Source organism: Lipotes vexillifer, unplaced genomic scaffold (assembly GCF_000442215.2).
Source record: "Lipotes vexillifer unplaced genomic scaffold, Lipotes_vexillifer_v1.1 scaffold43, whole genome shotgun sequence".
NCBI classification, from domain to species: domain Eukaryota; kingdom Metazoa; phylum Chordata; class Mammalia; order Artiodactyla; family Lipotidae; genus Lipotes; species Lipotes vexillifer.
The window spans coordinates 3225339-3250711 of NW_006770037.1; the positions used below are offsets into that span (position 1 = coordinate 3225339).

At 39.0% G+C, this 25373-nt stretch overlaps 1 protein-coding gene across 2 annotated transcripts in view; it reads left to right on the plus strand.

Moving 5' to 3' along the window:
• Positions 1–25373, plus strand: part of FBXO34 (F-box protein 34) — an 85958-nt gene that overhangs the window by 17255 nt on the left and 43330 nt on the right. Inside the window, exons 1-2 of one of the 2 annotated variants that reach the window (XM_007445985.1) lie at positions 6347–6392; positions 7393–7462. The exons of the other annotated variant lie outside the window; for it this stretch is intronic. Coding sequence (XP_007446047.1) covers positions 6347–6392; positions 7393–7462 — 116 coding nt within the window. Of the gene's footprint in view, positions 1–6346; positions 6393–7392; positions 7463–25373 lie in introns of those variants that run through there. 2 annotated transcript variants of the gene reach the window in all.

The following is a 25373-nucleotide window of genomic DNA, read 5'->3' on the forward strand; positions in this document are numbered from 1 at the left end:
TCAGCAGGAGGGCAAAAGTTATAATGTGCTGTATAGGAAGTATAATTTAGTGGAGGAGTAGAGGGGTAGACAGTGGGTAGGCTTTGCTGTCCTGGATTTTTAAGAAAAAACTTCCCTGTAATTTGTATAAAATTATACTAAATGGAAATAGTCATCCCCTACCTACCATACAAAATAATTTGTAATTTCAAATTTTGATTAGAAAATTCTGATTCTTTAATGTGAATTACTTTTTGAACCTTAATTAACTATCTTTTTTTCTTGTAAGATGCCATATTTTATTCCCTTTGCCATAAGAATATTTCTTCTTTGTTCCCATAAATTAATTTTAATTTCACTTTTAAAACACTAGTGATTTAGGGGTAACATAGAATCTATAATTGCAGGAAATTATGCTTAAGGATACATATTTATATGCTGAAGCCAGTAATGTGCTTTCCATAGAAGTTGTAGGACACTATTGTGTACATAGCTAGTAGAATCATTTTATTGAACAAAACTTCTCCAAAGCAAGATGTGGCATACTTTTTTTGAGATCCATTAAGACTGTTTTCTGTCTTGAGATGATCATTGGTGAGAGAGTTTCCCTTTTAGGTTTCCAGAACTGTGATGAGAGCATCATACTTAATTAGGTACTTTTCTTGATGCTACCATTCAATTTCAGTGGGATGAAAGTACTGAAAAGAATTTTTTCTTGTACACTTCTTTTTTTCCCCTTTAAAGGAGCCAGGAAAGTCTTCTTTCTCCAGTGCATGATGGTGGGGGGAAAATGTAATAGTTCAGAAGAGTTTATGGTGAAAACAGTAATCGTCTTGTCCTATGCCTCCCCAGTTCCTTTCCTGAGGGAACTACTTCAATTGTTTCTCTATTTGATTCTTTTAGTGATAATCCCCCATATTAATGTGCTTTTACTTCCATTTCTTTTTAAAAATTAATTAATTGATTAATTGTGGCTGTGTTGGGTCTTTGCTGCTGCTCATGGGCTTTCTCTAGTTGTGGTGAGCAGGGGCTACTCTTCATTGTGGTGTGCAGGCTTCTTATTGTGGTGGCTTCTCTTGTTGTGGAGCATGAGCTCTAGGCGCATGGGCTTCAGTAGTTGTGGCATGCGGGCTTCAGTAGTTGTGGCACACGGACTTAGTTGCTCTGCGGCATGTGGGATCTTCCTGGCCCAGGGCTCGAACCCGTGTCCCCTGCATTGGCACGCGGATTCTTAACCACTGCGCCACCATGGAAGCCCCACTTCCATGTCTTGATTTGTCAATTTTAAGCATTAATCTATTGACTTTCTGGAGTGATAGTCAAGATTTAGCTCCCATTTACCACCTGTCAGGAATTACAAAGGGAACTTCCCTGGTGCACCACAACGAAGAGTAGCCCCCACTCACCGCAACCAGGGAAAAGCCCGCGTGCAGCAACGAAGACCCAGCGCAGACAAAATGAATGAATGAATGAATGAATGAATAAATAAATAAATAAATTAATTAATTAAAAAAAAAGAATCCACCCGCCAGTGCAGGGGACATGGGTTCGATTCCTGGTCCAGGAAGATCCCACATGCTGCAGAACATCTAAGCCCTATGCCACAACTACTGAGCTCATGCGCCACAACTACTGAGCCTGTGCTCTAGGGCACAGCTACTGAGCCCGTGTGCTGCAACTACTGAAGCCCGCACCTGGGGCCCGTGCTCCACAAAAAGAGAAGTCACTGTGTTGAGAAGCCTGTGCACCGCAGCGAAGAGTAGCCCCTACTCGCCACAACTAGAGAAAGCCCGCGCGCAGCAACAAAGACCAAACGCAGCCAAAAAAAAAGGAATTAGAAAGGATCTGAGAGTTTACTCTACTTGAAGCTAACAAATTAGCCTGCCACAGTTTCTTGGATGCTGGTGGAAGGTAAAGACTCCTATTCTGGTAGGAGGCAGAGTCAGAGATGAAGTAGAGTTCATTACTCACAGCAATAGCAGTAGCTATAGGGTATCAACATTCATTTGTGCCAGTGTCCTGAGCCACAGTTCCCACAGGGCACTGAGGGGAGGGCCAGATAACACCTGTTCACATAATGAGTTTTGTTACTGGAGAAAACTCTGAGTTTAGGGATTGCACATATTTTATAATGGGCAGTAAGCATGCCTGCTCTTTGCTCCAGAGGGAGACAGTAGTATGCTGGCTCTTTGCTCTGGAGGAAGAGTTTCTGTCTTCTAAGGTGGTTTGATATATTAACATCCTTGAGATTGTATTCCAGAACAAAGAGCAGACTGCGCCTTGCTTGCAAGTCATAGAGACCCATGAAGAATTATATCCCAACACCACTACCCCATTCCCTACCTGCTTTTTGAAATAGTTATATATCATCATTTTTAGCTCTGGTCGCGTTAGTAAATACTATATGTTTATTTTTATTTCATTAACAATAGGTGGTATCTTTTGACCTCTGGCTTTGAAAGAGGAGTGTTGTGGTTAGGGATCCTTATAAGTGTTAGAAAACCAGTTCAATTAGAACTTAAGTGAGAAAGGAAATTGGTTTCCAGAACTGAGAGTCTAGGGGGATAGAGTAGTATTGGATCCATGTGCTCAAATGTTACTTTGAAGAATTGGTCTCTCACTGTATCTGTGTGCTTTCCTCCTTTGGCTTTATTTTCAGTAACCTCCTACTTCACCTCTCTCCCCCACCAGTACTGATTCTCGGCTCTGTGCATATTTCTGAACCAGTTGCTATGGCAAGGTGGAGAGAATAGATTAGAATAGTCAGAGCCTGGTCACATGCCCAGATGGAGATGGGTATGGAGTCCGCCCCATTTGAAGCACATGTGTTGGGGTGGGGAGAAGGTAGTTCTACAAAGATAAAACAGGGTGCCACGACCTCTCCACATCAGAGTTCTCTGTTGTATTTTTTTTTGGGGGGGGGTATTGTTAGCTTTTATAACTGACCTTAAGTTTTTCGTTTTCTGTAAGATAGAATGAAATTTCTGGTATCTCCCTTTTTCATAGTTACCCCTCTCTTGATGTCCTGTATCTTCTGTTCTAATCTGTTTTATTTAGAACTGCTGCTCAGTGAACATCCTGTGACTTGCCTTCATTATGCTCATTTCGAATAGAGTCGTCTTCCTTGGTTTATTGCCTTGTTTTGCTGGGGTACATACAAAGGTAAGATGTGTGGGAGGTAAATATTGAGTAATTCCTTGTCTGAAAATGTTTTTATTTTATTCTTAAAATGGAATGTTAGTGTGGCTGGGAGTAGAATTCTAGGTTGAACATAATTTTCTGTCAGAACTTCAAAGGCATTGCTTCATTATTCACTAGTATTCTTCAATATTGATAAGTCTTAGTTCAGTTTGATTCTTTTTTTAAAAATTTATTTTATTGAAATATAGTTGATTTACAGTGTTAATTTCTGCTGTACAGCAAAGTGATTCAGTTATACCTATCTGTACATTCTTTTTCATATTCTTTTCCATTATGGTTTATCACAGCATATTGAATATAGTTCCCTGTGCTATACAGTAGGACCTTGTTGTCTATCCATTCTATATATAATAGTTTGCATCTGCTAATCACAAATTCCCAGCCTCTCCTCCATCCTTGGCAACCACAAGTCTGTTCTCTATGTCTGCGAGTTGGTTTCTGTTTTGTAGATAAGCTCGTTTGTGTCATATTTTAGATTCCACATATAAGTGATATCATATGGTATTCGTGTTTCTCTTTTTTTAAATTTAATTTTTATTTTATATTGGAGTATAGTTGATTTACAATGCTGTGTTAGTTTCAGGTGTACAGCAAAGTGATTCAGTTATACATATACATATATCCATTGTTTTTCAGATTCTTTTCCCATCTGGGTTATCACAGAATACTGAGTAGAGTTCCCTGTGCTATACAGTAGGTCCTTGTTGATTATTTTATATATAGTAGTGTGTGTATGTTCATCCCAAACTCCGAATTTATCCCTCCCCCCCCACCTTTCCCCTTTGGTAACCATAGGTTTGTTTTCTATGTCTGTGAGTCTGTTTCTGTTATGTAAATGAGTTCATTTTTATCATTTTTTTTTTTAGATTCCACCTCAAACTGATATCATATGGTATTTGTCTTTCTCTGTCTGACTTACTCCACTTATTATGATAATCTCTAGGTCCATCCTTTTTTATTGCCCACACCATGCAGCACGCGGGATCTTAGTTCCCCGACCAGGGATCAAACCCATGCCCCCAGAAGTGGGAGTGCAGAGTCTTAACCACTGGACTGCCAGGGAAGTCCCTAGGTCCATCCACGTTGCTGCAAATGGCATTATTTCATATTTCATTCTTTTTAATGGCTGAGTAATATTTCAGTGTGTGTGTGTGTGTGTGTGTGTGTGTGTCTAGACACACACACATCCTACATCTTCTTTATCCATTCCTCTGTTGATGGACATTTAGGTTGTTTCCATGTCTTGGCTATTCTAAATAGTGCTGCTGTTAACATTGGGGTGCATGTATCTTTTCGAATTATAATTTTGTCTGGATATATGCCCAGGAGTGGAATTGCTGGATCATATGGCAACTTTATTTTTAGTTTTTTGAGGAACCTCCATACTGTTTTCCATAGTGGCTGCACCAATTTACATTCTCACCAACAGTGCAAGGGGTGTTCCCTTTTCTCCACACCCTCTCTACCATTTGTTATTTGTAGACTTTTTACAAGTGATGGTCTTTCTAACCGGTGTGAGGTGGAACCTCATTGTAGTTTTGATTTGCATTTCTCTAATAATTAGCCATCATGAGCGTCTTTTCATGTGCTTGTTGGCCATCTGTAAGTCTTTTTTGGAGAAATGTCTATTTAGGTCTTCTGTCCATTTTTCTTTTTTTAAAAATTAATTTATTTTATTTAATTTATTTTATTTTTGGCTGTGTTGGGTCTTTGATGCTGTGCATGGGCTTTCTCTAGTTGCGGCGGGGGGGCTACTCTTCGTTGCGGTGCACGGGCTTCTCATTGCAGTGGCTTCTTGTTGCAGAGAACAGGCTGTAGGTGTGCAGGCTTCAGTAGTTATGGCTCACGGGCTCAGTAGTTGTGGCTCATAGGCTCTAGAGAGCAGGCTCAGTAGTTGTGGTACACGGGCTTAGTTGCTCCGCGGCATGTGGGATCTTTCCGGACCAGGGCTTGAACCTGTGTCCCCTGCTTTGGCAGGTGGATTCTTAACCACTGCGCCACCAGGGAAGCCCTTCTGCCCATTTTTCGATTGGGTTGTTCGGTTGTTATTGAGTTGTGTGAGCTGTTTTGTATTTTTGGAAATTAAGCCCTTGTCAGTTGCATCATTTACAAGTATTTTCTCCAGTCTGTAGGTTGTGTTTTTGTTTTATTTATGGTTTCCTTTGCTGTATAAAAACTTGTAAGTTTGATTAGGTGCCATTTGTTTATTTTTTGTTTTATTTCTATTGCCGTGGGAGAAGGCCAGTTTGATTCTTGTTCCTTTGCAGATGAGCTTTTTTGTCTTTGTTGTCTGAAATTTCCCAGTGATATAACTTGGTGTGGGTCTCTATTCATTTGAGCACTGAGTGCCCCGTATTAATTGGAATACTCTATAAATGTATTAGTTTATTAAATCTTTTAGTTGTGGAAAATTTATATTTCTCTGAAAATTTCCTCTCTTCAAGTTTTTTTTCCTTTTCATTCTGGAATTTTTATTAGTTAAATACTGACCTCCTGGACTGATGCTGTGTGTCGTTCGGTTAATTTCTTGTCTCTGTTTCCTATTTCTACTTTCTAGGTTTTGTCACCACCATATAAAACCTTATACTGCCTTTTTTTTTTAAAAAGAAGGTATTGGGGGTAGGAGTTTATTAATTAATTATTTTTGCTGTGTTGGGTCTTCGTTTCTGTGCGAGGGCTTTCTCTAGTTGTGGCAAGTGGGGGCCACTCTTCATCGTGGTACATGGGCCTCTCACTGTCGCGGCCTCTCTTGTTGTGGAGCACAGGCTCCAGACGTGCAGGCTCAGTAGTTGTGGCTCACGGGCCTAGTTGCTCCGCGGCATGTGGGATCCTCCCAGACCAGGGCTCGAACCTGTGTCCCCTGCATTAGCAGGCAGATTCTCAACCACTGCGCCACCAGAGAAGCCCTATACTGCCTTTAAAAAATTTTTTTTTCAAGAGTCTTTTCTTGTACTCTTTTCCCTTTTCACAGCTTCCTGTCTTGCTTTATGAATGCAACATCTTGCCTTTCTGAGGATCTCAGTTAGAGAGCTTTTCACAAGTTCTGTTCTGTTTTATGAATTGTTTATTGCTTTGTCACATTTCTTTAACTTTTTGTTTCCTTGTTTCTTTCATGTTATAGATGTTTGATTCTGATTTAACCAATCAAATGGAAGAATGAAGCAATATGAAACTGGCTGGGATCTCTGTATCTAGACAGGGTTCATCAGCTGGTGAGCTTTGCATTAGGGTGGGCAGTTAGGGGACCCTATTAGCCTTGGTCAGTGGTTCTAATGTAATAGCTGCCGTTAATTCTCTCCAGACTATTTAATTTCATTAAAGAAGGACCTGCCAGAATTTTTTGGTTTTGTTAGTTTCCGTTGTTTATTTTGTTTTTTGAATAATGTAAAATCTGAAAGGTAACCAGGAATGTGAAGAGGGTCAATGATCTAGGGTCTAGGAATGTTCAAGTGGTCATCTTTCCTGCTCTTCAGGGTGAAAAGTTAGGGTACAGAGTAGTATAGCAGAGAGTAGCCCAGATGTTGGAGCCAGACTGTTTGGGTTCAAGTCTGGTTCTGCTACTTACTTATAGGAAGCTACTTAACAAGTTACTTAACCTTTCAGTGCCCCACTTTTCTCATTTGTAATTTTTGGACAATAATAGTACCTATTAGGTTGTTAAGAGGACTTAGTTAAAAATGCATATTAAATAGTGGCATTTAGTAAAATCTCAGAAAGTGTTAATTTCTTTTTCTCCCTTCCAGTAATAACAATTATGGTGGTGATTGCCCACAGCAGAAATTTTGGCGGAATTAGGTAATTTTAGATTGTGTTTTTCTCTTTAGAACCTCAAAGTGGTGTCATTGGTATCACTACTTGAAGTGCTGAGATGTATATGGGCAAATGTTTTCATAAAAGTCTTTCAAAGGTCCTCATCTTCCCTCCAAGAAAGGATCTCACTCAAGATAACTTGATAAAAGTAGTTTTGGAGCACAGCCAGAAAACTAGCAATGAAAAAAGTACCATTTTCACGCCCAGAAACTCTGTGTACAATCAGAATCGTATGTGCTCAGGGTGTTAGGAAGCTTTGTTTCCATACAAAACACTCACTGACAATCCTACTTCTTGAACTTGAGAAACATTGAAAGTTTCTTTATAAATGGATATCTAGGGCAAGACTGGCAGGAGGAAATAATTCTTGGAAAAAAAAATTTTTTTTTTCTTTGCTTTGAGTGTTGCCCCAATTATGGTGGAACACTGTGAGATTTTCCTTACCATACTCTCTGCTATTTGTAAAATTCAGGTGAGTTGAAGGAGTAAAACTTTTTTTTCTTTTTTTCTTTTTTTGGTTGTGTTGGGTCTTCGTTGCTGTGTGCGGGCTTTCTCTAGCTGCGGCGAGTGGGGGCTATTCTTTGTTGTGGTACACAGGCTTCTCATCGCGATCGATGGCTTCTCTTGTTTTGGAACACCGGCTCTAGGCGCGCAGGCTTCAGTAGTTGTGGCACGTGGGCTCAGTTGTGGGCTCACGTGGGCTCTAGAGCTCAGGCTCAGTAGTTGTGGCGCATGGGCTTAGTTGCTCCATGGCATGTGGGATCTTCCCGGCCCACGGATTCCCGTGTCCATTGCATTGGCGGGCAGATTCTTAACCACTGTGCCACCAAGGAAGCCCAGCAGGTGGATTCTTAACCACTGCGCCACCAGGGAAGTCCCAGTAAAACTCTTGTGTAGTGGTTCTTGCCCTCCTCCCCCCAAACTTGACCCTTATCTGAACTAAGATGTTTTAGTTTGGGTTATTTATCTTGTTTTTTTCCTTCTCTCACATAGTGGAGGAAGTTCTTAGAATCTGTTATTGTTACTGTTATTATAATCATATTATTTACATTTTAAAACAGAAACACACAAAGGTAGGGTCACTGAGCCCCTATATATGTACCAATTAGTTTCAATATTTTGCCATACTTGTTTATTCTTGTCCCAATTAAATTTTTTAAAGCAAATTCTAGATATCATGTCATTTTAGACCTAAATACATCAATATGTGTCTTTAAAAAATGATTTTCCAAAAAAAAAAAAGATTTTCCCCCATAACCACAATACCATTATCTTACCTAACAAAATTAACAGATTGACCTGACACCTAGCTTCTGAAGTTTACTCTCCATCTTAGTATCATAAGATTCCTTTATGTCATCTAAAACTCAGATATGTTCAAGTTATATGTGGTATCATTTTTAAATGACTTGGTTTTCATTTACATAAAAATATTTGCATCTTGCAAGTATTTGACTTTCTAACTTGTTATGGAAAATTTTAATCACATAAAAGTCGATGAAATGCATTAGTAAAGCCCCATGTACCTATCACCCAGCTTTGACAGTAATCAAATCATGCCTAATTTTGTTTCATTTATTCCCCCTCTTCTTCCTCCTGGATTATTTTTAAGCAAATCCCAGGTATCATTTCATTTGGAGTCTAGTGCATCTTTAAAAGATAAGGATTCTTTAAAAAAAAAAAATCTATCTCACCCCCCTTAAATTCCTTAATATCATCAGATATCCAGTGTTCAAATGTCTGGTTGTCTCAGATATCATAGTTTGAATCAGCATCCATATAAAGTCCCTAATTTGCATTTGGTTGGTAATGACTTTTAAGTCCCTTTTAATCTAGAGGTTCCCCTTGCTGCCTCTCTCATTTTCTCTCTCCCTTGAAATCTGTTTATTAAAGAAATAAGGTTTTATGTCCTTTAGAGTTTCTCAGAGTCTGGATTTTAATGACTCTATCCCTGGGGCTTAGCTTAATTAACACATTCTTATGTCCTCTGTATCTCCTGTAAATTGGTGATTGAATCTGGAGGCATACTTCCTTATAGAATATATAATGCATGCAAATGATAAAGGTTTAAAATGGTACAAAAGAGTATATATTGAAAAGTCAGTCATTTTCTCACAGTGTACCTTTAGGTGTCTTCCCCAGAAGCAATTATTGTGTGTAGAGTGAATGATATGTTTTTATTAAGCTGTTATATCACCAGTAAGCATAGTAAATATCCTAGTAATTCTGAAGATATAAAGATTACTAATTTGTACATTTTAGAATTTGATTTTTTTAAAATTTATTTTTAATTTTTACTTTGTTGTTTGTTTTATTTGGCTGCATTGGGTCGTAGTTGCGACACGTGGGATCTTCGTTGCGGCATGCGGGATCTTTTGTTGCGGTGCATGGGCTTAGTTGCCCTGTGACATGTGGGATCTTAGTTCCCCGACCAGGGATCTAACCCGCGTCCCCTGCGTTGGAAGGCAGATTCTTAACCACTGGACCACCGGGGAAGTCCCTAAAATTTTTTTATATTTTATTGAAGTATAGTTGATTTACAATGTTGTGTTAGTTTCTGGTGTACAACAAAGTGATTCAGTTATACATATATATTCTTTTTTATATTCTTTTCCATTATAGGTTATTACAAGATATTGAACATAGTTTCCTGTACTATACAGTAGGTCCTTGTTGTTTCTCTACTTTATATATAGTGGTTTGTATCTGCTAATCCCAAACTCCTAATTTATCCCTCTCCCCTTTCCCCTTTGGTAACCATAAATTTGTTTTCTATGTCTGTGAGTCTGTTTCTGTTTTGTAAATAAGTTTATTTGTATCATATTTTAGAGCCCACATATAAGTGATATCATATGATATTTGTCTTTCTCTGTCTGACTTACTTCGCTTAGTATAATAATCTCTGGGTCTATCCACATTGCTGCAGATGGCATTATTTCATTCTTTTTTATGGCTCAGTAGTATTCCATTGTGTGTGTGGGGTGTGTGTGTGCGTGTACCACATCTTCTTTATCCATCTGTTGATGGACATTTAGGTTGCTTCCATGTCTTGGCTATTGTTAATAGCGCTGCTGTGAATATTGAGGTGCATGTATGTTTTTGAATTATAATTTTCTCCGGATATATGCCCAGGAGTAGGATTGCTGAATCATATGGTAACTCTAGTTTTTTAAGGAACCTCCATACTGTTCTCCATAGTGGCGGCACCAATTAACATTCCCACCAACCATGTAGGAGGGTTCCCTTTTCTCCACACCCTCTCCAGCATTTATTGTTTGTGGAGTTTTTAATGATGGCTGTTCTGACTGGTGTGAGGTGATGCCTTGATTTGCATTTCTCTAATAATTAGTGATGTTGAGCATCTTTTCATGTGCCTGTTGGCCATCTGTAAGTCTTCTTCAGAGAAATGTCTTTTTTTTTTAAAAGAATCCATGATAAACTTTATTTTTAAAAATTTGTTTCTTTATTTTTGGCTGTATTGGGCCTTTGTTGCTGCGCGTGGGCTTTCTCTAGTTGCGGCGAGTGGGGGCTCCTCTTTGTTGCACTGTGTGTGCTCCTTGTTGCAGTGGCTTCTCTTGCTGTGGAGCACGGGCTCTAGGCGCGTGGGCTTCAGTAGTTGTGGCTTGCAGGCTCAGTAGTTGTGGTTTGCGGGCTCTAGAGCACAGGCTTAGTAGTTGTGGTGCGTGGGCTTAGTTGCTCTGCAGCATGTGGGATCTTCCTGGACCAGGGCTCGAATCCGTGTCCCCTGCATTGGCAGGCGGATTCTTAACCACTGCGCCACGAGGGACATCCCAGAAATGTAATTTTTTGATTGGGTTTTTTGCTTTTTGTTATCGAGTTGTATGAGCTGTTTGTGTATTTTGGAAATTAGGCCCTTGTCAGTCACATCACTTGCAAATATTTTCTCCCAATCTGTAGGTTGTCTTTTTGTTTTGTTTATGGATTCCTTTGATGTGCAAAAGCTTGTAAGTTTGATTAGGTCCCATTTGTTTATTTTTGCTTTTATTTCTATTGTGTTGGGAGAGTGAGCTAAGAAAATATTGCTATGATTTGTGTCAGAGAATGTTTTGCCTGTGATCTCTTTTAGGAGTTTTATGGTGTCCTATCTTATATTTAAGTTTTTAAGCCATTGTGAGTTTGTGTATGGTGTGAGGAATTGTTCTAATTTCGTTGATTTACATGCAGCTGTCTAGCTTTACCAACACAACTTGCTGAAGAAACTGTCTTTTCTCCACTGTATAGTCTTGCCTCCTTTGTCAAAAATAATTGACCATAGGTGTGTGGATTTATTTCTGGACTCTATTCTGTTCCATTGATCCATATGTCTGCTTTCATGCCAATACCACACTGTTTTGATTACTGTAGCTTTGTGGTATTGTCTGAAGTGTGGGAGGTTTATGCCTTCAGCTTTGTTCTTTTTCTTCAGGATTGCTTTGACAATTCTGGGTCTTTTGTAGTTCCATATAAATTTTAGGATTATTTGTTCTAGTTATTTGAAAAATGTCATGGGTAATTTGATAGGGATCACATTAAATCTGTAGATTGCTTTGGGTAGTATGGCCATTAGAAGTTAATTTAAATAGTGTATAAGTATATGATGCCATTTAAGATGTGGCATTTTCTTTTTGGTGAAGCAGAATTTTTAAGGTGGGGTGGTAGCTAATTAGAAATTGTTTAAGCTAGATTCCTTGGCACTGCAGTGGACTACTCTTCACACAGTGAACAACATGAAAAGTAACCCCGTTAAGGGAAACATTAAAAAGAATCTTTATTAACATTATTCAGTATCTGATACAGTTAGCTTTATTTTCTTAAATATGAAGATAGTGGAGTTCTGTGGTTTCTTCATGTAAAATGAGGGCAATATTTATATCAGTGGGCTTTGGTGGGTCTTGAATGAGAAAGCTCCTAGTACAGTACCAAGTGTGGAAGAGGTACTTGAATGTTAGCTTCCTTTTCTATAAGCATGGCCATAATTAACCATGAGACTCTTCTGCTTAAGTAGAATATTTTGGGTACGAGATGGGTGGCCAGGGAAACCATACCCAGTTTAAAGGGTTAGGTTGGGTCAAGAACAGGTCTGCTAGAGTGAGCCAGGGTGTACAGTCTGAGTCACTTGGTCAGGACAGGTTCTGGAACTGCTGGTTAGGACAGGTGAGTTATGCCACATGTACCCATAGTCCACTACTATTTCTTGTGGTCTCTCCCCCCCACCTCAGCCCCCTCCCCAGTGGTTTTGCTGTCTGACAGACAGTACAGTTCAGAAGATAGGCATTAGATCAGTTTTAGGCGTACAGGAAGAACAGTGATTGGATTACTGGGAAGACGAGCAGCAGGGGGGACCATGGGAAGCCAGGGACCAAGCAAGCTGACTGGCCAGAAGATGTAGATGTAGCTTTAGCTGCACAAGAGCAAGGTGGTTACAAAGTTATATGCAGAAAGTCTAATGAGAACAAAAGTAGGGGAGCACTTTCTGGCTCCTTAAATGATAGTTTCTTTCATGAGACCAACCTAAAAACAATTTACTGGTAAGAGTATTCCAACTAAGCTTCTAGGTTTGAATTGTGGGACATCAGCTGGAGATGACTTTTGGATTTTATTTCTGTTTACCAGCTAGATCAGACATTTGGGCCTGGGATAATGACCATCTGTTAATTTGCCTCTGCTTGATCATGTAGGAAATTTGTATGATGTTAGGCTAGTTAATAGGATAGAAATGTAAATGCCTTTGCTCACATCAAGTGATTCTGTAGTATTTTGTTTGGGAGAAAGTATAGAGATAGTGGAGTGTTCTCAAGGAAACTCCCTTTAGTTATTTTTCTCATAGCTAGACGTGGGTCTGAATGCTCTGTGACTAGAGTAGGCTTTATAAATAGAAAGTAGTGCTGGGAGTTCCCTGGTGGCCCAGTGGTTAAGAATCCGCCTGCCAATGCAGGGGACACGGGTTCGAGCCCTGATTCAGGAAGATCTCACATGCCGCAGAGCAACTTAGCCCGTGTGCCACAACTACTGAGCCTCTGCTCTAGAGCCCGTGCTCCGCAACAAGAGAAGCCACTGTAATGAGAAGCCCACGCACCACAACGAAGAGTAGCCCCCGCTCGCCGCAACTAGAGAGAAAGCCTGCGTGCAGCAACGAAGACGCAACGCAGCCAAAAATAAACAAATAAATAAATTTTTAAAGAAAGAAAGTAGGGCTAAGTGGTTACTTACTAGATATGGGAAACAAATTGTATAGTGTTTCCTGGGTTTAGAGAAGAATTGATTAAAGGATAAGAAATTGTTTTCCCTTCTTTGGCAAGGTTCTTTCTAAATCCAATCTGATAGTCTTTGGGCAAATATGTCCAAGTATAAAGGACTTGCCTGTGATTTGAACTAAATCTGTTTCCTTTTTCTGGTGAGTAATGGAATAGTAAAGGGGCTAATAGTTGTCAGCTTGTGGAGGGATTCTGAGGCAAGTAAATCTTGCCACCACTGTTTGCTCCTAGTGTTCCTTAATTTAAGCAGGTAGTTTTATGTTCCTGTTCTAGAACAACTCTGAAAACAATATATTGGATCGGAGTGGAGTGTAAGAAATAGTCAAGGACATTGTGCATTCATTGACTGGAGTAGAAGGTACCCACATGGCCTACATTATTCTCATACAATAGAACAACCTAGTTAAAACAGATAAAAAATATTTTAATACGTATTAATTTCTAGAGTTCTTTAAGATCCTCCCCCTCTTTTAAGCACAGGCTGTTCATTCTTTTCGATAAAATTTATGTGTTATCGTCATTACAGGAATTGCTCCAGCTGTTGAAAAATAATTATACTAGAGTGAGCACTTGTTTTGGTTTGCATTGAACAAAGTAGACAACACGTATCTGCATGATTATAGTATCAACTGGGTATTGTGCAGAGTGATCTAATCCTCACCACAACTCTGGAATATCAGAAGTAGTGACTTGCCAAGGCCATAGAACTAAGAAATGGTTATTCTTAGAGTAGAATCCAGGCTTTACTAGAAGTGAGGTGATATTTTGCTTAAAAATTTGTGTGTGGGGGGTGTTAAGAAATTGACTGTATCTAAGGCTATGATATCATAATTTACTAACTTTTACCAGGTTTTACAAATTAGAATTTGATAGCTGGGACAACACCCCCCTGTGCCCCCCAACATGGAGATAAACTAGGATGGGAGTCTCTAGTTTCGTAGGCGTTAGCCTGTGGGGAGCTGTTGGGAAGGGAAGAATTTGAATCCCCTTTCTATTTCTGTAGTTGTAGAGTTTCTGGAACTTTTGGAGCCATGGGAACATGTTTTGTTTTTCCTTATCCCCTTAATTTCCTTCTCCCTCATCTTTCCACTCCCACTCCCCAATAAAAATAAACATATTTGTGGAAGAGGGCTAAGGGTATTGTGAATCAAGCAGGTTCAGACAAGTGTTGTAAGTGTGTAAGTGTGTAAGTGTTGTAAGTGTGAAGGGCAGGAAGCCATGTTTGCTAGGACCAAGTTACTGCCTGAGAAGAAATGTGTCCTTAGAGAAGAGAAAGCCTGGCTACAAGGGTAGTAAAGAGGGAGACAATTTCAGTTCCTCTTGAAGACTGTCATTCATGTGGATCCTATAGGGCTAATGTAAAGAGGAGTTGTCTCACTAGACTGATGGAAGGCCCTCGTTGTTCTGTGTCCAAGTGGATCAGAGGTATTTTCTTTCTGAATTATAGTGAGTGGTCTGTTGAGCACATAGGAGCTGAGTGTGGAGTCTTAAGTAATAGTCAAGCACATTGTACATTCATTGCCTGGAGTAGAAGGTACCTACAGTGGCCTGGGTTGTTCTGATACAATAGAATAGACAGAAGAGAACAACAAAAATGAAACAATTCTCAGTTCCTTAAATTTTAGCAGTTTGTTTTGAGATCCATTTATAATAGTAAATAAATTTATAAGTGAGTTGAATCAACAAGTTTTTGCTTGGTTGCTGTTGCAACTCTAATGGTTCCTTTCCCAACTGGGAATCCAGGTGGACATTTTTAGAGAGGGAGAATAATTCCTCAGGTCTGCACTGGGCGTGGCAGAATGGAATTGGAAGCTCACTTCCAGATGCTTCCTCAAACAAAACTTGTTCCCTTTGGGAGGCTGCTGGGTGATGCCCACTATTCGGAACAACTAACAGTCCTGAGAACCCATAGCAGCACGTAGTAGGTGCTGAGTCGACAGACTTTGTTAATTGAATAAATGATTCTATTGGGACACAAAAAGCAAGCCCTGAGGCTGGGAGGAGATCCTCAATCTTGTCTTCAAACAGGAGGTCTTGCTCCTTTTTGGTGTGGGTGGGTGAAATGGGGCTTGGGAAGGGAAGAGGTGCATCATGAATTCTTTTGTAAACAGAGGACAACGGGGTGTTGGGAAGAGGATGTGAGCAGGCACATCTCAGAAATTGAGCACAGAGAACTCAGTGGCTGGACCCTCACCTCTGCTCTCTCCGTATCACACTGTCTCCCACCCAGGACACAGGGCAAACAGCTCACCCAGGTGGACTCTGGAGAAAAGTACTTGATTATGTCACCTGGCATAAGTGTTCCACCTGGCATTGGTGATCTGCTGAAAAACATTTGAGATGTATCTCATATACCCCCATGAACTTGGGACTATGAATGTACCAGGGTCTAATACTACGATGGTATTAAATAAATAAACTTCCTTATTTTGCATTTAGGTTTTTCAGACTTTAAATTTGAAAAGCATGCTGTTAGTCCTTTGGCAAAGCTCTCTGAAGTTGAACAATCTTTGCTCATGGAATGACTTCCCTACCACTGGAGAGGTTCAGGCTGTGTGATCTCTTAGGGGATGGGTTATAAAAATATATTGGTACACCTGAAACTTACATAATAATTGTACATCAACTGTACCTCAACTAAAAAAAACACTAAAGCTGTATGAAAGGCTGTGTTTTAAAAAGGCACCCCAAATGATCACATCCTAATATTAAAGCTGACTGTGCAAAAAGTAAATTAAAAGAAATAATAAAAGAGACTAATTTTTTCCCCACTGATTGAACCCAACAGTTCTTTTTTAATAAATCATTTATTTATTTATTTATGTATGGCTGTGTTGGGTCCTTGTTGCTGTGTGTGGGATTTCTCTAGTTGCGGTGAGTGGGGAGCTCTTCGTTGCGGTGTGAGGACTTCTCATTGTTGTGGCTTCTCTTGTTGCAGAGCACGGGCTCTAGGAGCACAGGCTTCAGTAGTTGTGGCAAGTGGGCTCAGTAGTTGTGGCTTGTGGGCTCTAGAGCGCAGGCTCAGTAGTTGTGGCGCACGGGCTTAGTTGCTCCGCGGCATGTGGGATCTTCCCGGGCCAGGGCTCGAACCCTTGTCCCTTGCATTGGCAGGCAGATTCTTAACCACTGCACCACCAGGGAAGCCCCCAACAGTTCTTAAGAATCAGGCTGACATTAAAATCTCAAAGGGGGGAAAAAAAAAGAAAAAAACCCATATATATATATATATATATATATATATATATATGTATATATATATCATATTGAAAATAGGTAACCTTTAGATTATATACACATTTTGTTCATTTATAAAATGTAAAAATTAGGGCTTCCCTGGTGGCGCAGTAGTTGAGAGTCTGCCTGCCGATGCAGGGGACATGGGTTCATGCCTCGGTCCGGGAAGATCCCACATGCTGCGGAGCGGCTGGGCCCGTGAGCCATGGCTGCTGAGCCTGCGCGTCTGGAGCCTGTGCTCTGCAATGGGAGAGGCCACAACAGTGAGAGGCCCGCGTACCGCAAGAAAAAAGGAGAAATTAAAGATTTTCCCAAATCTAGAAAAATAAAACTGGGGAAAAACCTTTAAATTTCTTCTTTTCTCATTCCTCACCCACGTTAGGTTTTCATAATTCTAATCAATACCTGTGTTTCCCTCCTATTTGGATGTATGGTTACTTCGTACGTAGAGTTTTTATTAAAAAAGGGGGTTCAAACCTCCTGCTTCCACCATCCAAATGTAAATAAAGCTTATTTCCATTGATTCCATTTCAGTTAACAACTTTAAGTCCCTCTCCACTTACCAGGCAGTGAATTTTTTTTGAAAAGGATGGTTTTTTAGTGTGTTTATATACTCTGATGGTATTTGCATACACATTTTATTTTTAAAATATATAGCTTAATTCTAATTCATTTGTAACACAGATGTACTACTGATTTGTTCAGCTAAAGCAAACAACAGTCAAAGAAAAACAACCCTTACCCTTTATTCCAGTCGAAATTTTTGGTATCTTTTATTCTTTGGTTTTCTGTCATATTCCAGGCTATTTGTGAGCTCTCCTGTTATTGCTAAAGTTATAAGAAACTGGCTCTCTTGGGTGAAAGTGGCAGAATTTTGCAGCCTTAAATGAACTTACTGACTTACCATTTGCCCATTCCTGCACATCTTTTCAAGAAAAAGTAGATTTGCTAACATCATTGGACAAGGGGCACAAACAAAACATTATACTTTGGAAGATAGCGGCTGTGTTAAATCTTCGTCATTCTCTTTTGAAAATACTCAAAATACAAAGTAACACCAAAGAGGAGCTTTGATATCACTGTGGAGTTGAATGTCTCATTTGCAAACACTTTTAAGTAACCTTGTATTGTATATAATGGGCTTCTCCTATTAGCTTGTTTGAATATATTGGTGTCTCTTTTTTTCTTCATTTATGGGGAAAATAAGTGTCTGTGTGAATGGCTCTATGAACAATAGACTTCTCTCACTGTTTTGTGTTGTCTCTTACCCATGGGCCAAATTTTAACTAGAAATCTATGATTCAAGTGATATAATTAACAACTTTTACTCTTCCCTTTATAAATCAACTATAAGGATCTATGTACCAAAGGATATTTGAAAAAAGTAGGAATATGAATTTGAACCCAAGTTTTTAAAGTTTACCTTAGAGGGGCTTATAAACAAATTTTTTCATTTGTTTGATTTTTTTGTTAATGAAACAGCTTAAACAAATGTTGATTCTGATCAGAAACTTAAGAAGAGACTTCAGAAGAGCTGAAATTTAAAGTGTTTACAAAGATAGCTCCCTTTTCCTGAGTGCTCACAAGTATTTTTTGCTAGGCACTTTACATGCATGTGTGTTAAGGACATAGAACAGGATTATTGTTGTCATATTATTACTAGACCCACGAGTGAGGTTTTTTCTTTTAAGCTCTTTGGGAAGTTCTAATATGCTGCTAAGGTGAGAATGATTGCTCTAGGAAGATTCACAGATTTCTGGCTTGGGCCTCTGGGGGGATAGTTGTGCTTTTTGAAGAGATAATATGGAAAGAAAGAGGCTTAGTTTGTAAATACGTGGTTGGGTTGGCAGTTGGAAATAGGATCTGAAGCCCAGAGGCAAAGTCAGTTCTAAAGATGAGGTGTGGGAGAATTATTGGCAGCTAGATGGTACTCAAAGTTAGGGGATTAGGTGAAACTGCCTTGGGAGAGCTTGCATGTAGAAGAGAAGACCCAGAATTCTGGGGAACCTTGAGATGTTTTGTGTGGGCGGAAGGAGAGGAACCAGAGAACAAGTGTTCAAAAAAGAAGTAGCAACGAGGGAGTGAGTGGTATTTCGGAAGCCAAGGGAGAAGATAGGACTGAGTTATAGGGGACAGACTTGCGTAGCACATGGTAGGTGCTCCATACATTTTTGTTGCAAGTAGAATTGAATTAGTTTTAAGGAGTCATAAACTTCCACTGGATTATCAGTTAGGAGGCTGCTGGTGACCTTGGTAAAAATAATTTAATTGGAGTAGTATTTTTCCTACCTTACTGTGGCCTCTTCTTGGTCTCTTTTGTAAGTTTCCTATCCTAACTATCAGAGTTTTGTAGGGCTTTGCTGTAGGTCATTGATTCTCCAACTGTGGTTCCCCAGACTTGCAACATCAACATCAACTTGTTAGAAATGGAAATTCTCAGGTCCCACCCACACCTACTAAGTCAGAAACTGGGGATGGGATCCAGCCATCTGTGTTTTAACAAGCCCTCCAGGTGATTGTGATGCTTATGAAACTTGAAAATCAGTGTTTTAAGACCTTTTCTCTGTCTGTGCTTTCTCCTTAGGTATTTAATCTATTATCATGGCTTGAGTTACCATGCTGTATGCCCAAACTTCCAAATTTATCTCCTTGGTCCAGTTCTTCTGAGGACCAGGTCCACAGATCCAGCTGCATGTTAATTCATTTTGACTTTGATATCTCATAGTCATAGGGACTATCGTCCACACAGATGTTCACAGTAGAAACCTAAGCTTGATCTACTTTCTTACACAAATACTAACAAGTTCTAACGACATTCTACTTTACTGGTTTATACACATAAATGAAATAGTGATAATATTAATAATATAATGAATAAATGCCTCCTAAGTTGTGTGAAACACGTCTTTCAGGAAGTCTTAATTCTCAGAGCTGCTAATAAGTGATCAACCTGTTTTGCTGAGTGTGATTCCAGAGTTTAAAGGTTAAAAGTGTTATAAAACATGGTCTCTAAACCCAAGTTGAGTACTTCATCTAGTGCTCAACCAAAGAAACTTGTGTATAAATTTATAATATATCTGCTTACTGTATAGGATTGAATATATAAAACTAGGCCAGTTGTAATTAATTGATAGGCAATTTCCAGGAAAGGGTGGATTTTGAAGTGTTAGAGTGTGGGGGGCTTTGGGGCCAGAATGCTTTGGTTCAAGTCATGATAGCACCACTTGCTGTGACCTTGGGCAAGTTACTTTCCTCCACTATGCCTCAGTTTCCTTATCTGTAAAATGAGGATAGTAACTGTCTATACCTCAAAGAGTTGTTAGGATTAAATATAATAATTAAGGGTTTGGAGTAAGAAGTGCCTGGCACATAGGTAAAGGTTCAGTAAATGCAAAAGCTACATTATTACTGTCTCTTCCACTTATTCACTGTACTCCAGCCATTCTTAAATTCTCTTAGCTACTAGTAGCCATTCAGACGTGCCATGCACTTTTATGTTTTAAAACGCTTATGCATCCAGGTCTTCACTAAACTCTCCTGATTCTCCAGATTAGGTTAGGATTCCTTTTATATGTTTCCTTAATACCCTGTTTTTTAAAAAGTAACAGCTTTATTGAAACATAATTCACATACCACACAATTAACCCATATAGAGTGTACAGTTCAGTGCTATTCACGGAGTTGTGTAATCATCGCCAAAATCAATTTTAGAACATTTGATTCAAGTCATGAGAGTACTACCTGCTATCATGAAGGTACCAAAAAGAATGCCTATACTCATTAGCAGTCACACGCATTTCCCCCATCCCTCGAGCTACTAGCAACCACTAAATCTACTTTCTGTCTCTCTAGATTTGCATATTCTGGACATTTTGTATAAATGGAATCATACATTATGTGGTCTTTTGTGTCTGGCTTCTTTCACTTACTGCAGTGTTTTCAAGGTTCATCCATGTAGCACATATCAGTACTTCATTCCTTTTTATGGCTGAATAGTATTTCACTACATGAATATACACTATTTATTCATCAATTGATGGACATTTAGGTTGTTTCTACTTTTTGGCTATTATGAATAATGCTGTTATGAACATCCATGTACAAGTTTTGTGTAGATACATGTTTTCATTTCTCTAGAGTACATAACTAAGAGTGGAATTGCTGGATCATGTGGTAACTCTCTCTGTTTAGTCTTTTGAAGAACTGCCAAACTGTTCTCCATGGCTGCTCTATATTTTACATTTCCAACCCGAGTGTATGACAGTTCCAGCTTCGCCATATTCTTGCCAACAATTATTATCTCTTTTTGATTCTAGCCATCCTTAAGTGGATGTGAAGTGGTTTCGATTTGCATTTCCTGGATGACTAATGATGTTGAGCATCTTTTCATATGTTTATTGCCATTAGTATATCTTCTTTGGAGAATGTCCTTTCCTCATTTTAAATTGAGTTATCTCTTTGTATTATTATTTCTTTGTATTATTTGTATTTCTTTGTATTTTATTGAGTTACAAGAATTCATTATATTGTAGATACAAATCCTTTATCAGACATATTATTTGCTGCAAGTATATTCTCCCATTCTGGGAGGTTCTGTTTTTTACTTTCTTGATAGTTAAAATTAAAAGTTCTAAATTTTGGTGGAGTCTATTTTTTCTTCTGTTGCTTATACTTTTGGTGTCATATCTAAGAAACCATTGCCTAATCCAAGGTCATGAACACTTAAAAGTTTTATAGTTTTAGCTCTTATTTGTTTTATAACTATTTTTCTGTCTTCCCTGTTAGAATGTCAGCACCACAGGAGGGCTTGGATGATGCTTATCTAATTTATTTGTTGTTTGGAGCTTGTTTAAGTCTTGGAAAATACTAAGTGTTCAATAATGATTGTTAGTTGTTTTGGAAAGGCAGACTTTAAGGAGCTATTATCAAAATGTATTTAAACACCCTAACTTGAAACACTTTTCTATTTTTTCTTTAAAAGCTAGGAACTGAAATATTGTATTTTGTTGGTGTTGCCAGGAGTTGTATTTATACTGCTGAGGGTTTAGGAGACTTAAAATAAGTGTGTTTATTATGATTGCCTTCCTTAGTTCTCAGAACTTGTCTCTCTTTAGGTTACAAAATTGGGCTTTGTATCTGTACAAAATTGGGCAAATTGCATTTGCTTTTAGCCTTGGAGAGTTTTGTTTATTACTCTGGTCTCCATCAGTGATTCTAGAATAAACCAATGAGCAAGTCCCATGTTTCTAAACTTCTCTGTTTCCTTGTGATAAACAAAACTTTCATGCCACTTTCCAGGAGTCTGATAAACACCCGCAGTAGGTGTTGAAAGACAGATTCTGTTTACTGATTATTTCTACCAGGAAAGAGAATTTTGTGGGGGTTTGCTACCACAGATTGTTACTCCCTCCTGTCGTACTAGATATGGGGTTAGGGTAGCATCTGAAATGAGGGCTTTGGCATATATTAAATTCAACTGTTGTGACTTTCTTTTGAGGTTAATGTATACTTTGTCATTATAAAACTGAATACTTAATCTTTTTTTAATATACATTTAATTTATTTATCTATTTATTTTGGCTGCATTGGGTCTTTGTTGCTGTGCGCAGGCTTTCTCTAGTTGCGGCGCGCGGGCTTCTCATTGCCGTGGCTTTTCTGGTTGCGGAGCACGGGTTCTAGGCACACGGGCTTGAGTAGCTGTGGCACGCGGGCTCAGTAGTTGTGGCACACTGGCCCTAGAGCACAGGCTCAGTAGTTGTGGTGCACGGGCTTAGTTGCTCCACGGCATGTGGAGCATCTTCCTGGACCAGGGCTTGAACCTGTGTCCCCTGCATCGGATTCTTAACTACTGCACCACCAGGGAAGACCCTGCATACTTAATCTTTTGAGGAGGGAGAACTGACACTTTGATAATGAGTGATTTTATACCTTAGACTATAAAATCCGTTTTTAGTTTCTGTTTTTTAGTGTATTGGTGTTATAAAGTAACTTTAAAATGAAAAGTATCTTGAACTGGTGCATTAACCAGATGTAGGTATATTGCTAGACTTTGGACAGAATCCTGGAGGAATATTCTTAGGATTAAGCTAAATCATGGACGGAAATACCATCTCATCTACCTTTTTTTTTTTTTTAATGTGGGTTTAAGAAGGTCTCAGTAGTGGGTGTTTATAAAAAATGTGTATGTGTTTGTATGCATTAAACAAATTTAGGATTTTACATCAGAAAATAAATCAAGTCATCTGATACCTTCTAAGGATGCACAAAGGAAAGAATAGTATTTGGATTTATTGCTTAGTTACAGTGACATGTCTGCTGGTAAAGTGATGAAATTGTTTAATGAGTTAGTATGTCTCAATTCTAATAAAATTGGCTATAGGTTTATGTTTATGCTTGTGATTTTAGCTTTTACTATGGTAACCTCCATTCTACCATTTAAAAATTTAAAAAGACTTTCCAGAATTGAGTGCTGTACTTTTTATATTGGTAATCGCAGATCATCTCTAATTCTTGAAACACCAGCCCTGAGTTGCCTTAATACCATCACTGTCATTCTCATCCATGAAAAAATCTTTCAGAGTATATAAGTTTGGGTATTAATTAGACATAATTTCAAGTCATTTTGGGGGGTGGGGCTGGAATCTTTCAATGAATTCTTCTGTATTTCAATTTCCTTATACTCTCCCACCACTTTATTTTACTGTGAACTTGAATAATTTTATGTTTTCATATGATTTTTCTTTGATTCATAGCAGTCAGTTTTATTGCAAAACAAAAGCACAAAACAAAATACCCCAAACTGAAGCTTCCACAAATGTCAAGCGATTAGCAGAGTTCCCGTACTTCAAAATAGTGAGGGTGAAGTGATGGTTTGATTGAAATGAATGATTTATTAGTTTTCTATGTTCAGTTCAATTAAGCTGTTTTTTCTTTTGACCTTTAAGTAGGTTCCAAATACATAAAACAGATTGAATTCATTTATATTTTCTTATTTTGCTTTAAAAATAATTTATTATTTATAATAAATAATTCTGAAAAGATTTACAGCATTATACTTGCTTTGGGCAGTTTTTTGGAATGCCATTTGGAGACATGAGATGTACCTCTGTTTTGCTTTTTGCAGTGCTTTGGGTAAGTGCTAAACTTCTTGCATCGTTCTCACCGAATTTACAGGATAAGTTTAAAAGTATGGCCTCAGTCTTAACGATAAATGATTTTGCCTAAAGTCACTGTAAATAACAAATAATTTAGGTGGCCAACCTTTATTTATTTGGTTGCACCAGGTCTTATTTGCGGCAGGCAGGCTCCTTAGTTGCAGCAGGTGGGCTCCTTAGCTGCAGCATGTGGGCTTCTTAGTTGCAGCTCCAGGGCTCCTTTAGTTGTGACTTGCCAGCTCCTTAGTTGTGGCATGTGAACTTGTAGTTATGGCATGCATGTGGGATCTAGTTCCCTGACCAAGGATTGAACCCAGGCCCCCTGAATTGGGAGTGCAGAGTCTTATCCACTGCACTGCCAGGGAAGTCCCGGTGGCCAACCTTTTTTTTCTTTCTTAAAAATTTTTATTTATTTTCTTTTTTGGCTGTGTCGGGCAGCATGCAGGATATAGTTTCCCGACTAGGGATCGAACCCATGCCCCCTGCAGTGGTAGCACAGAGTCTTAACCACTGGACCACCAGGGAAGTCCCCAACCTATTTTTTAAAAAGTATTTATTTATTTAGCTGTGCCACGTCTTAGTTGAAGCACACGGGATCTTTGTTGCGGCATGTGGGATCTTTTACTTGCGGCATGCGGGATCTAGTTCCCTGACCAGGGATTGAACCTGGGCCCCCTGCATTGGGAGCGTGGAGTCTTAACCACTGGACCACCAGGGAAGTACCATCCCAACCTATTTTTATTGTAATCTTTTTTCTAGGTTTGGAGCTCTGTGTGAGGCTGGTTTTCAAAATACACATTTTAAAAAGATCTGTTAAAAATATGGGTTTTATCTACCTTGTGATTTTTGGCAGAAATTTTCATAAATGGTTCCTATTCTTAGAGCAAAATAGGGCAGTAGATATTGAACCTACTGAGGAGCTGCCCAAGAAGAGAGATCTTAAACTCTGTGGGGTCTTTTAAAACCAGCATGTCTGGGCTTCCCTGGTGGCGCAGTGGTTGAGAGTCCGCCTGCTGATGCAGGGGACACGGGTTTGTGCCCTGGTCCGGGAAGATCCCACATGCCGCGGAGCGGCTGGGCCCGTGAGCCATGGCCACTGAGCCTGCGCGTCTGGAGCCTGTACTCTGCGACGGGAGAGGTCGCGACAGTGAGAGGCCCACATACCGCAAAAAAAACAAAAAACAAAAAACAAAAAAAATAACAGCGTGTCTGAGAAGATACTCCCCTTTCAGTTTAGTTTGAGCAGTAGCTCTCTCGTACTAGCTATTAACCTAAAATAGAAGTTCTACTTAATGCATTAGAATTGTATCTGAACGTAATATTTCATAATATGGGTCTTAAAAGCAACCTGAACATATTTCATAAATATAGGTCTTAAAAGCAACCTATTAAAATTGTTATATAAAAGTTTTCACTGAATTTTATCCCTCATTTTTTTCCTGTTTTACTACTAATAGTACTATGTTTGTGTATAAAGCTATGTTGATGTAATTATGGTCATATCATTGTTTAAGCTCTTTTTTGTCCCTTTTCTGATTTTTTGCGTTGAAGCCAGTTAACAGAGCGTCAACTATTGTAATTAATTTAGATTGAATACATTGCTTAAAATATTGACATGCCACAATGACAGATAAAGTGCCGCATTTTAAACCTGTGTAGTCTAGTAGTACAGAGTAGCTCACTGTTTTATCAGATAAATTTTACATTCTAGCTGAAAGGCCTACTTAAATATGTGTGCATG